General features: G+C 56.6%; 2 protein-coding genes and 1 long non-coding RNA gene across 6 annotated transcripts in view; 2 read left to right on the forward strand and 1 right to left on the reverse strand.

The window, feature by feature from the left end:
- The first annotated feature begins 181 nt into the window (after positions 1 to 181).
- On the forward strand, positions 182 to 5,458 carry SHARPIN (SHANK associated RH domain interactor). Of its 3 annotated transcripts, none has more exons than XM_050800946.1 (8): positions 182 to 647; positions 954 to 1,128; positions 4,046 to 4,174; positions 4,252 to 4,393; positions 4,478 to 4,586; positions 4,668 to 4,821; positions 4,893 to 5,017; positions 5,104 to 5,458. In XM_050800946.1, exons 1-8 carry the CDS (start codon positions 450 to 452, stop codon positions 5,218 to 5,220), a joined length of 1,149 nt encoding a protein of 382 aa, XP_050656903.1. In that variant the 5' UTR covers positions 182 to 449; the 3' UTR covers positions 5,221 to 5,458. The 3 variants fall into 3 exon arrangements, with proteins under 3 accessions (XP_050656903.1, XP_050656904.1, XP_050656905.1); XM_050800947.1 differs by having other exon boundaries at positions 4,899 to 5,017; XM_050800948.1 differs by lacking the exon at positions 4,252 to 4,393 and having other exon boundaries at positions 4,441 to 4,586.
- A 1,125-nt stretch (positions 5,459 to 6,583) lies between these two features.
- The window catches only part of LOC126960981 (cytochrome c1, heme protein, mitochondrial), a 37,117-nt gene continuing 31,045 nt past the window's right edge, over positions 6,584 to 12,655 (reverse strand). The window contains exons 2-8 of one of the 2 annotated variants that reach the window (XM_050800952.1): positions 8,903 to 9,054; positions 8,100 to 8,296; positions 7,879 to 8,005; positions 7,633 to 7,790; positions 7,379 to 7,539; positions 6,980 to 7,080; positions 6,584 to 6,879 (exon numbers count right to left, since the gene is read on the reverse strand). In XM_050800952.1, the coding sequence (XP_050656909.1) occupies positions 6,775 to 6,879; positions 6,980 to 7,080; positions 7,379 to 7,539; positions 7,633 to 7,790; positions 7,879 to 8,005; positions 8,100 to 8,296; positions 8,903 to 9,031 (978 nt within the window). In that variant the 5' untranslated portion in view covers positions 9,032 to 9,054 and the 3' untranslated portion in view covers positions 6,584 to 6,774. Of the gene's footprint in view, positions 6,880 to 6,979; positions 7,081 to 7,378; positions 7,540 to 7,632; positions 7,791 to 7,878; positions 8,006 to 8,099; positions 8,319 to 8,902; positions 9,055 to 12,655 lie in introns of those variants that run through there. The other variant, XM_050800953.1, reaches the window with a different exon arrangement.
- LOC126961012 (uncharacterized) lies at positions 9,161 to 11,838 on the forward strand. Its single transcript, XR_007728165.1, has 2 exons — positions 9,161 to 9,769; positions 10,929 to 11,838. It is a non-coding gene; the product is annotated as an uncharacterized LOC126961012 (long non-coding RNA).

Below are 12,655 nucleotides of genomic sequence, written 5' to 3' on the forward strand. Positions count from 1 at the left end.
GCGGTCTGCGGGCGAAGGTGGCTGCCCATTGGAGGTCCCGGAAGCGATGTGCAGCTGCGGCCAGGCGCTGGGATAGTCGCTGGCCGTCTGCATCTCCACCCGCCGAGCCCCTGGGGCGAAGAGGCAGCGTGTGCCTTCAGTTGTGGCCGGTGCTTCGGCCCCTTACCCTTCGCCCCCAAAGACTAGCTCAAACGTGAGCGCCTCCGCCGCCCTGCCCCAGCCTCGTACACGCCGCCAGCCTCGCCCAGCCCGTGGGCCGTGTCTATTTCTGGGCAAAGCCAGCGGGGCAGGCTTGGCCAGGGTGCACAACTCGGCGCCGTCCCAAGGCCGACGCTCTGTGCGCGCCCGGAACCCTAGGCTTGCGGCCAGGGTTTCCGACGGGCGGAGACGCTTAGCGGCCAGATCCCACGGAAGCGCGCTCGGAGGGCCGGGACCCGGCCGGACCGGAGATGGCGCCGCCAGCGGGCGGGGCGGCGGCGGCCTCGGACTTGGGCTCGGCCGCAGTGCTCTTGACTGTGCACGCCGCTGTGAGGCTGCTGGGCGCCAGGCCAGACACCGAGGCACAGCTGCGGAGACTCCAGCTGAGCGCGGACCCTGAGCGGCCTGGGCGCTTCCGGCTGGAGCTGCTGGACGCGGGACCCGGGGCGGTGAGTGGGGGCGGAGGGCGCGGAGTCAGTCCTCTTGGCCCGGGCAGGGCACGGAGCCCAAAGCCAGGCCCCTCCGCTTGCCATCTGGGTGCCCTTAAGCAGTTACGTTTCTTTGCTTCTCTTTTCTTGTCCGTGAAATGGGGGTGATGCTGGGACCTACTTTACAGGACTATTGTGAAGATTTGATGATAGGCGTACAGGACTTAGGACCTTGAAATGGTCTATAAATGTTATCTTGTGTTTCTTTGCTCATCGTGCGATGTAGGGCGGGGGAACGCCCTGAGCCTGGACTCTCCCCCTTCTCAGGTCAATTTGGAGTGGCCCCTGGAGTCAGTCTCCTACACCATCCGAGGCCCCACCCAACACGAGCTGCAGCCTCCGCCAGGAGGACCTGGAACCCTCAGCCTGCACTTCCTCAACCCTCAGGAAGCTCAGCGGTGGGCAGTCCTAGTCCGAGGTGCCACCGTGGAAGGACAGAATGGTCAGTGCCCTGTAATGGATACTCATTTGGAATAGCCTTGGCCCCCCAGTCCTGGTTGGGGAAGTTGGATCCACCTTCCAACTTGGAGTACTTGGAGTGGCTCCTGGAGTCAGTCTCCTGCACCATCTGAGGGCCCAGCCAGTACAAGCTGCAGCCTCCACCAGGAAGCCCTGGAACCTCAGCCTGCACTTCCTTAACCCTCAGGAAACATGAGAGGCAAGCATGAAGAGGCGGAGCAGGCAGGGTCAGGACCTGTGTGAGAAGACATCATCCCAAGAGCAGCAGGAGGGTGACAGGAGTGGGAGAGTGACACACTCAAGACTGAGAGTTCTGCAGTGGCAAGGGTTGTGCAGATAGGGTTGGGGAGAAGGGTGTTTCCAGAGATGCTTAGAAGATGGAATTAGTGGCTGGGTGGGGTGGCTCACGCCTGTAATCCCAGCACTTTGGGAGGCCGAAGTGGGTGGTTCACCTGAGGTCAGGAGTTCGAGACCAGCCTGGTCAACATGGTGAAACCAACTCTGTCTCTACTAAAAATACAAAAATTAGCCAGGCATGGTGGCGTGCACCTGTAGTCCCAGCTAATTGGGGAGGCTGAGGCAGGAGAATCACTTGAATCTGGAGGCAAAGGTTGCAGTGAGCTGAGATTGTGCCGCTGCACTCCAGCCTGGTGACAGAGGGAGACTCTGTCTCAAAAAAAAAAAAAAAAAAAAAGATGGAATTAGCTGAGTTTCATGGTTGCTTGGGAGATTTTCTGCAGACAAAGCCTCCCTCTATCACCCAGAATGGAGTGCAGTAGTGTGATCCTAACTCACTGGAGCCTTGAACTCCTGGGCTCAGGTGATCCTCCTGCTTCAGCCTAAGTAGCTGAGGTTATGGGCGTGAGCCACTGCCCATGGTTGCTTAAATGGAAGAGTTAGCTGTTGAGACTGAGAAACATGAAGGACTAGGTAGTATGGGGCTCCCAGAGGGCAGCCCACAAACAGATAAGCAGAGCTGCCAGAGGGGTCGGAAGACAGCCAGACAGGGATGTAAGAGAGGCTCAAGCAACTCAGTGTTTAGAAAGGAGCTAGGCTCTCTTTAGTCATTCACCAAGCATATGTATTCAGCAGCTGCTCTGTCCTAGGTACTCCTCTGGCATGAACAAAACTTCCAATCCCTATCCTATTGGAGCTTTCATTTTTAGAGGGGAGGAGGCAGACATATAAAATAAGTACACAGCTGGGCAACATACCAAACATTTAAAAATATAGCTGAGTGGGCCGGGCGCGGTGGCTCACGCCTGTAATCACAGCACTTTGGGAGGCCAATGTGGGCAGATCATGAGGTCAGGAGATCAAGACCATCCTGGCTAACATGGTGAAACCCCATCTCTACTAAAAATACAAAAAAAAAAAAAAAAATTAGCCAGGCATGGTGGTGGCGGGGACCTGTAGTCCCAGTTACTCGGGAGGCTGAGGCAGAAGAATGGCGTGAACCTGGGAGGTGGAGCTTGCAGTGAGCCGAGATCTCACCACTGCACTCCAGCCTGGGCGAGAGCTAGACTCTGTCTCACAAAAAAAAAAAAAAAAAAAAAAAAAAAAAAATTAACTGAGTGTAGTGGTGTCTGCCTGTAATCCCAGCTATTTGGGAGGTTGAGATGGGAGGATCACTTGAGCCCAGGGGTTCTAGGCTGCAGTAAACTGTGATCGTGCCACTGCACTCCAGCCTGGGTGACAGAGCGAGATCCTGTCTCCAAAAAAAAAAAAAATAATAATAAAATTACCGTAGAGTTTTTTAAAAAAGAAAGTCTGTTAGATGGTGTGGGACTGGGAATGGTGCAGCTGGGAGGATTGCTTTTTAAAACGGTGGCAGGGGCACAGTGGCTCATGCCTGTAATTCCGGCACTTTGGGAAGCCGAGGCAGGTAGATCACTGGAGGTCGGGAGTTAAAGACCAGTCTGACCAACATGGAGAAATCCTGTCTCTACTAAAAATACAAAATTAGCCGGGTGTGGTGGTGCATGCCTGTAATCCCAGCTATCCGGGAGGGTGAGGCAGGAGAATCGCCTGAACCCAGGAGGCAGAGGTTGCAGTGAGCCGAGATCACACCATTGCACTCCAGCCTGGGCCACAAGTGAAACTCCGTCTCAAAATAAAAACAAAAACAAAAAAAACGGTGGCAGGGGAAGGCCTCATTGAGGCAACACTGGAATGAAATGTGAAGGTCATGGCATGAACCATGTGACCAAGGAAGCAGCAAACAAACCCCGAGGTGAGCATGTGCAGGTGATCCTTGCGGCTCACTGGGTGCCAGGACCGAACAGCGCTGGGTGCATGGAAGGCCCTGCTTATCCTAGTAGGGAGACAGTATGAATACAGTGGGCCTGGGATCATCACAGGAGCTGTGTTAGCACTGGGTGGGGACCCCCCATTGCAGTGGGCTGGGCCTCACACGGGGGTGGGGGTAAGAAGGGGAGTCAGCAGGGTGCCCAGCTCTGAAGACGCCTAGGGCAGTGGCTTGTCTGGAGTGCTGGCAGCCCAAGTGTGGGTCAGGGAGTCCGGAGAGGGGAGGTCTCCAAGGGCTCCAAGAGGCCACCCAGACTGCAGGGGCACTGAGGGCCTGCTTTGGTTCTGCTGTGAGGCATCCCTGGCTGGCAGAAAGGGCCAAGAAAGGTGGCCTGGCCAGGCACCAAAGGGTTTGAAAGGGCTCTAATTCCCAAAAATGAACTAAGTGCAGCTCCAGCACTAACAGAAGTCTGGCAGGGGCCTCTGAGGGGCTTGCCAGAGCTAAGGCTGGGAGAAAGTGTGGCTTGAAGTGTGGCCTGAGGCAGGACCCTGGCATGGGCTGAGGTGAGGGAGAAGGCAAAGGTCCTGGAAAACCAAGGGCCCAGAGGCCTGGACAGAGGCCACAGCATAGCCCACCCATATCTTACCTGTAGGCAGCAGCAGCAGCAGCTCACCACCAGCCCTGGGCCCAGAAGCATGCCCCGTCTCCCTGCCCAGTCCCCCGGAAGTCCCCACACCTGAGGCAGATCTTCCTAGGAGCCCTGGAAACTTGATGGAGAGAGGTACAGGTGTGGAGGGGGGTGTTGGGGGATAGCAGACAGTCCCCAGTGGTGACAGCTGTCCTTTCCTTGCCCTACAGAAGAGCTGGCAGGGAATCTGGCCCGGGCCATTGCAGGTGGAGACGAGAAGGGGGCAGCCCAAGCGGCAGCCATCCTGGCCCAGCATCGTGTGGCCCTCAGCGTTCAGCTTCAGGAGGCCTGCTTCCCACCTGGCCCCATCAGGTGAGGCCTGGGGCTTCTTCCTCACCTTGTCCTTGTGACCCTCCCAGGTCCTCCATCCATCCCTCAACCCACATTCTGGCACAGGCTGCAGGTCACACTTGAAGACGCTGCCTCTGCCGCATCCACCGCGTCCTCTGCGCACGTTGCCCTGCAGGTCCACCCCCACTGCACCGTTGCAGCTCTCCAGGAGCAGGTGGGCACAGGGTCTAGGGAGCTCTGCCAGGGGGCAGGGCAGCCTAGGTGACATCATCTGCCCTGATTGCTCTGGCCGCAGGTGTTCTCAGAGCTCGGTTTCCCACCAGCTGTGCAACGCTGGGTCATTGGGCGGTGCCTGTGTGTGCCTGAGCGCAGCCTTGCCTCCTATGGAGTTCGGGAGGATGGGGACCCTGCTTTCCTCTACTTGCTGTCAGCTCCTCGAGAAGCCCCAGGTCAGTCCTCGATGGGGGTGGGGTGTGGGAGGTGGGGTGCAGCCCGCCAGTCCTGAGCTCCACCCCCTCAGCCACAGGACCTAGCCCTCAGCGCCCCCAGAAGATGGACGGGGAAGTTGGACGCTTGTTTCCCTCATCATTGGGGCTACCCCCAGGCCCCCAGCCAGCTGCCTCCAGCCTGCCCAGTCCTCTCCAGGTGGGCACGGGACTGGGCAGGGTGGGTCAGGACAGCCATGGGCATTGGAAAGAGCAGGGAAGCAACAACTGTCTCTCTTCCCCCAGCCCAGCTGGCCCTGCCCTTCTTGCACCTTCATCAATGCCCCAGGCCGCCCTGGCTGTGAGATGTGTAGCACCCAGAGGCCCTGCACTTGGGATCCCCTTGCCGCAGCTTCCACCTAGCAGCCACCAGAGGTACCAGAGGTGGCTCAGGCAGGGGAGGTGGCACGGCAGAACCTACAGGAATGACCCAGCTCCACCCCCACAGGTTACAAGGGGAGAGTGGCCCTTCCCTCATAGGCCCGACATCTCCAGGTCCCCGCCCAACTCAGGGGACCTCTACTGACTGCTTGCTGGGACAGAGTCACCAGGGTTGGGGGAAGGGCCACAAACTGAAACCATTAAAGACACTTACAAGCCAGCAAGTGTCCCTTTCGTGGCATCTCTGCAGACCTGCCCCAACCTAGCCAGCACTACCGAGAGACACCCTCATCAGCAGGTGGGGCTCCCCCAGCCAGACCCCAGTGGTACCAAAGAGTAGACCTGGACCCTAAGCCTCAGTGGTCAGGAAAGCATGGCATGGGGATCTCTTCCCAGACTCCAGAGGCCTACAGAGCCCCCCACCCAGCTGCTCACCACTGGGCTGAGGCTGCTGGGGTGTGCCACACACTGAGCCACAGCCCCCACCACTGACCTTGTCTCCTGTCTACCCTGGTCCCCCAGGCCTGCGCCTCTCCTGCCTGCAGCCCTATTGGCACCACCTTTCTCCCATTCAGCTCTTGCCTTCCCTGGACTCTGGCCACCACTCCCCTCAGCTCTTGCAGCTAGGATACCAGCAATGAAAACGGCTGTTTTCCTTCCCCTCCTAGGGACGAGGGAAGCTCAGGAGCTAAGTCCTACACCAGGTCACTGGGCCAGTGCTGGGTCATGTCTCTGTGAGCCTCGTAGATAGCATCCACTGTCTCCCTCCCTCAGCAGCATGCTCCTATGGGAACCCAGCCACTGCCAGCTTCTGGCCAGGACCTACCACCCAGCTGCCCTGTGGACTGCTAGGAGGGGCCACTCCATGACACACATCCTGCCCGTCTACTTGACCCCTTCACCTGGCTGGGAGCTATCCCCTTCCTCTCAGCCCAGTCCAGCAATAGCCCCTGCCCTAGACCAGGCCTTTTCCCTGTTAAAATGCTGCCAAGGTTCCCTGCTGCCATCAGAATGGGGCCAAGTGGTTCAACACCTTGACACTTGGCTGTTCATTCCAACAGGTCCCTGGGCCACATCCTGCCTAGCCAGGCCCTTTTCAGCTCTGTGCCCAGACACACCCCATCCCACCCCACCAAATGCTGCCACTTCCTCTAACATCCAGTTGTCTGCTTTCTGTTCCACACCCACCATCTGCACTCCCAGCTACCAGATAGTGCAGGGCATTGCTGGCCACACTGAATGGGACATCCTGGGAACCTTGTGAAGGCAAGGGTCTTGGTATCAGAGTCCCTTGCAAACCTGCACTCCTTCCATATAATAGCTCAAATATGACAGTTCAAATATGTACATTGAGAAACTTAATTTATTCCCATGATGGGGGCTGAAGGAGGGCCCAGAGCTAGGGCCTGGTCTCCTGTCCCCTTGCCTCTTTTTCCAGACAAACAGGGGTTAGCCAGCTGAGGCTGAACAGGCCTGGGATGGCTCTTGGGCTTGAGGGCCTGTTCTGGCAGGATGGCAAGCAGACACTGGACAGGGTCACTTGGGCGGCCGATACGCCAGCTTCCGACTCTTCAGGACTGACCACTTGTGCCGCTTCATGATGAAGATCAGGGGCACTAGCAGAGCCGCCATCAGCAACATCTGGGGACGAGGAAGGCTCAGAGAAGGGAGTGGGGAGCAGCCCTGCCCAGCTCTCAGCCCTTCTCTGATACCCACCATGGCCTTCTCCCAACCCTTTTACCTTGAGCCCCATGCGTTTTCGATGGTCGTGCGCTGGCTCAGATGCCCAGCGCAGGAAGGTGCACACGTCCTTCGCTATCTGGGACATGGTAGCTGGGGTGCCTGGCCAAGGACAAGCAATGAGGGCTATTCTCACACTCATGTCCAACCTGGGGTAACACACCCCCTCTGTGGAGCAGACACGGGCCCCTACCCAAGGCATCAAAGGCACAGTACCCTCCACCGGACATACACAAGACTGAAGGACTGAAGGAGCCCAAAAGCCTCCTGAGATATGCACAGAAGACACCCCAGACAAGAAGTGGGCAGGACCTCCTGGGCCCAGGAACACAGGGGAAGCATCCCTGGGGGTAGTGGAGAAGTATTCAACATGCTCACTGCCAGACTGGAGGCCTCTTACCATCGTCAAACTCCAGGACATCTGTGTAGATGGGAGGGGCCATGGAAATGGCCTGGCCAGGAAAGTAGGGGTTGAAGTAGAGACCTTCCCTCAGTGACACCCCGGTGGGTGGCTCGCAGTAGCCCGTGAGCAGGGAGAAGATGTAGTCCTCACCACCATGCCTAGGACCAGATAGATCCATGGCTCCTTAGTCCCAAGCACAAGTCAGCCCTTCCCCCACCTCTCCGGCACCACCCCGTGGGCAGCCCGTGTACCTAGCTAGCACGATGTAGCTGAGGTCAGGGGGCAATGCTCCGTTGTTGGCAGCTCGAGCAGCCTCAGTGTTGGGGTATGGTTTTGGGAAATAGTCGAACAGTTTCCCTGGCCGCATGAACATCTCCCCATTTTCATCGGGGCCATCTTGAACCTCCACCTGCCACCGAGAGCCTCATCACAACCCTACCATCTCACCACAGTGGGAGCCCTGAGCCCTGGGTCCCAGGCATCCCCAGACCCCACACCTCCGCAGCCAGCGCCTTAGCTTCATCCTCCGTGTAGCACACGCCCACCAGGTGTCGGTAAGCCACGAAGTCCATGCTGTGGCAGGAGGAGCACACCTGCTTATATACCTGGAAACCCCTCCGGATGCTGGAGGGAGGGAAAGCATTAGGAACGCTGAAGATTCCACCTCACCAGCTCCACCCAGAACCTCCCCCTGCCAGTCAGCCAGCCAGCTGCATACCTGGTGTGGTCCAAGGAAGAGAGGAAGCCACTGTGAGACCACGGATAACTGGGGGGGTGCAGCTCCAGGTCACTGGCACTCACAGCCGAATGCAGAGCCACAGCCAGCCCCGCACCCCCTGCCGCCAGCATGCCCAGCGCTGACAACATCACCTTTCGGCCTCGGGAAAGGCCAGACTTCGACGACAAGGCCACTGCCTGCAAGATCTCCGCTCAGCGCCTGCCAGGACACCACCCAGCCCTACCTGCGGATCTGACTCTCAGCGGCCACCTCTCCACCCAGCAACGGCCACCTCCTGCAGGGCACCAGACGCACACCCTGTCCCACTACCCACGCCATCCCTCTCCGCCGCTGACCCCTAGATCGTGATTCGCTCTCAGGAGGGGGGTGTGCCTGCATCCTCAGCCGGGGATCAGACCGAAGTGACCAAGGGTGCTGGGGCAGGCCAAGGTCACAAGCAGCTGGCCGAGGTCAGGCTGGGGTCACTTCAGGACGCGGGCCCAGTTTGGACAGCCAGCCCCAAGAGTCGTCCTGGGCGCGCCATCCGGGAAAGCCCCCGCCCCGCCACGAAAGCGAGCCCGTCCAGCCGACCCCCACGCTCGGGACGGGGCGCCCTGCCGTTCGGAGAGGTAGGCGCCCAGCTCCGATCCCACACGCTCAAGGTCAGCAGGCAGCGGGGAGCGGGGGCGCTGGGTGGCCGGGACCGCTTCCGCGCTGCCCTGGCCCGCGCCCGCAGCCTCCCCGCCGTGACCTTCACGGGGATGCGGGGCCGCTCGGAGGCCGAGGCCCGGCCCAGCGCTCACCTGAGGTGTCCGTAGCGGGAGCTGCCCGGGCCGCGCGCTGCACAGCAGACCCCGGGCACGCGCGCCCGGGAGCCCCGCGCCCCGCGGGCCCAACACTACCCCGCGAAGCGAAACCGCAGCTGCCGCCATCTTGGCCTCCTCCGCGCGGCCGCCACTCCCGTCGGCCCCTGGGGCGCCACGAGAGTCAAAACCTCGCGACAGCCGGGGAGCGCGGGGCGGGGACGGGCGTGGAGGCGGGGCCTGTCGGGTGGGCGGGGACGAAGCGTGCTGGCCCGGGTCGCGTCAGTCAGTGGCAGGGGTACCGCCTGCCTCGCCGCACTCTTCGGGTTGTCGTGGAAACTGGCGCTGGGGCGGGGCCCCGTCGCGTCTCTCTGTTGCCGTGACAGCGCCCCGCCCCGTCCGGCGTTTCCCACGCCGCCTCCAAGACCCCGACGCTCGTTTTCTCCACGTTCCCAGGCTGCGCGATGGCCGGGTGGAGGCTGCCCCTCCAGGTTGAGGACCTCCAGAGAAAGTGCGGCTTGGGGGGCAGCCCGGCGGAAGGCACGGGCGGGGGTCTCGGCCGCAGGCAGCGCCTGGCAGCAGGAGACTGGTCCCCCAGGCTGAGCGCCCTGTTTTCCTTCATTCACTTGACAAGGGTTTATTAGGGATTAGTCATGCGCAGAAACGGGTGCGGGAGCCGCGAGCGGGACGATCAAGGCTCCTCTAGAAGCTCCTCATGGCCCGACGCCTGGCGCGCGCCTGGGGTCCTAGCGCTTTGGGAAGCTGAGGCGGGAGGATCGCTTGAGCCCTGGAGGTTGAGGCTAGAGTGAGCCGAGATCGCCACTGCAGTCCAGCCTGGGACACAGAGCGAGACCTTGTCCCAAAAAAGTAAGTAAATATGATCTTGTTATGTGGGAATATTTTTATTATAAAATATTTTAAAAGTAAGCAAAGATCGGGCGCGGTGGCTCACGCCTGTAATCCCAGCACTTTGGGAGGGTGGGGAGGGCAGATCACGAGGTCAAGAGATGGAGACCATCCTGGTCAACATGGTGGAACCTTGTCTCTACTGAAAATACAAAAATTAGCCAGGCGTGGTGGTGCGCGCCTGTAGTCCCAGCTACTCTGGGAAGCTGAGGCAGGAGAATCACCTGAACCCGGGAGGTGGAGGTTGCAGTGGGTAGAGATCCAGCCACAGCACTCCAGCCTGGGTGACAGAGGGAGACTCCGTGTCAAAAAAAAAAAAAAAAAAAAAAAAAAAAAAAAAAGCAAATAAACTTTAAAAACTAGGCTGGGTGCGGTGGCTCACGCCTGTAATCCCAGCACTTTGGGAGGCCGTGGTGGGCAGATCACCTGAGGTTGTGAGTTTGAGACCAGCCTGACCAACGTGGAGAAACCCTGTGTTATATGTAAAATGTTTATTTAGAAACAGAATGCTTGTTCCCTGGTACCATAAGGAAAGATCAGCGTTCAGACAAAAAGTCTCTCAGCAAGGCAATTTTACTTTCTGCAGAAACGGTGCTCCTCATGGACGGAACAATGGCGAGAGCACACCTGAATAAAGGAGGGAAGCAACTTTTATCCCTTACCGCAGCTTGTCCCTGCTACTGTGTCCTGTCTCCATTGGCTAGAGCCAGAGCGCACAATCTAAACTAAAACCTGACTGGCTAATAATTTAAAACTTTTCTAAATAGGTAAAGGCAAGGGAGAACAGAGGAAAAGAGGAAGTTGCTTATGCCAAATAGGGAAGGGGCATAGGCTGCGAGCTGGAACGTGCCTGTGAGCACGTCCGGCACAACTATTTTGGTTAAGGTACAAGGACATAGAATGTACTACCTGCCTGTGAGCATGTTTAACAGCTACATGGGATAGAGCTTAAAGAATTCTGAGCACAAAGCAAGGAGGCTTGAAGGAAGTTAGTCTGTAAAAGAAACTATTACTTCTAACACTTATGATTTATTCTTTAACAAGAAGGGAAACTGTGAAGAGGAAACTTTTTACTTTCTACACCCCATCTCTACTAAAAATACATCTCTACTAAAATTAGCCAGGTGTGGTGGCACATGCTTGTAATCCCAGTTACTCCGGAGGCTGAGGCAGGAGAAGCGCTTGAACCCAGGAGGCCAAGCTTGTGGTGAGCAGAGATGGCGCCATTGCACTCCAGCCTGGCGACAAGAACGAAACTGTCTCAAGAAAAAATAAAATAAAATAAAAATTAAAAACTAGTTGTGAGTGAAAATGGAGAAGGACCCCTAAAAAATGTGTCCACCCCTCACCCAATAACAGCAAGAAAAACATAGCAAAAATGATCAGAATCAACTTTTACAGAGCTATGGAAATTAATCAAAGGCTTTCATCATCCCAGGGGGTGTTATTCAATTAAACAGGTGACTATCAGTAAGAACAGTGGCCTTTAAGGGCTGTAGCTTTCCCTGCCTGGTTCAACCCTGTCCTCCAGCTCTGTGGTAATCTTGGAAATAAGAAGCCACATTTCCTAGTTAATGTGGGAGCAAAATGCCCTCATTCGTATAGAAACTCAGTTATTGAACGTGTCTGATGGCTCCCTGGAAGACTCCTACCACATCAACTCAGGGCTTGCCCAGTGCCAGCTGCCTGAGGTGATGGGTAACAGTTGCCACAAACAATAGACTAAACAAAAAGCTAAAAAGGAAGAGCAAGGGAATGAGATGTCCACAGGAGCTTTGAAAAGCCCAAAACATTTTTGGGAATACAAGTCATACACACACGGAGGACTATGGATGTGCTCGGGAGAGGCCTGAAAAGGCCCTAAACTTTCACCTCTGGCTGACCTTGAGGCTCTATACAAAGGGAAGTCTGAGGAAGAGAAATTTAAAAAAAGAAAGAAATACGAACTGGGCCTCAGAGACCTGTGGAACACTATTAAGCGTACCAACATGTGCATAATTTCAGTTCCAGGAGTAGACTAGACAGAGAAAGGAGTAAGAATACTTAAAAAAAAAATAATGGCCAAGGCTGGGCGCGGTGGCTCATGCCTGTAATCCCAGCACTTCGGGAGGCCGAGGCAGGCAGATCACCTGAGTCTGAGAGTTCAAAACCAGTCTGACCAACATGAAGAAACCTCCACTCCACTAAAAATATAAAATTAGCCAGGCATGGTGGTGCATACCTGTAATCCCAGCTACTTGGGAAGCTGAGGCAGGAGAATTGCTTGAACCTGGGAGGTGGAGGTTGCAGTGAGCCAAGATTGCACCATTGCACTCCAGCCTGGGCAACAAGAGCGAAACTCTGTCTCAAAAAAAGAAAATAAGGCCAAAAACGTGCCAGATTTCATGAAAAACATGAATCTGCACATCTAGTTTTTTTGTTCAACAAACACTAAGTAGAATAAACTAAAGGAGACATATAACAAATTGTTGAAAGACAACGAATCTTGAAAGCAGCAAGAGAGAAGTGACTCATCACATAAAAATTATTGGCTGGGCGCAGTGGCTCACTCCTCTAATCTTAGCACTTTGGGAGGCCGAGGCAGGCAGATCACCTGAGGTCTGGAGTTCAAGACCAGACTGGCCAATATGGCAAAACCCCATCTCTACTAAAAACACACAAAAAATTAGCCAGGCATGGTGGCACACACCTATAATCCCAGCTACTCCAGAGGCTGAGGCAGGAGAATCGCTTGAACCCGGGAGGCAAAGGTTGCAGTGAGCCGAGATTGTGCCATTGCTCTCCAGCCTGGGCGACAAGAGTGAAACTCCTTCTCAGAAAAAAAAATAACAAATACAAAAGAAAGAA

The sequence above is a fragment of the Macaca thibetana genome, chromosome 8, assembly GCF_024542745.1.
Source record: "Macaca thibetana thibetana isolate TM-01 chromosome 8, ASM2454274v1, whole genome shotgun sequence".
Classification (NCBI taxonomy): domain Eukaryota; kingdom Metazoa; phylum Chordata; class Mammalia; order Primates; family Cercopithecidae; genus Macaca; species Macaca thibetana.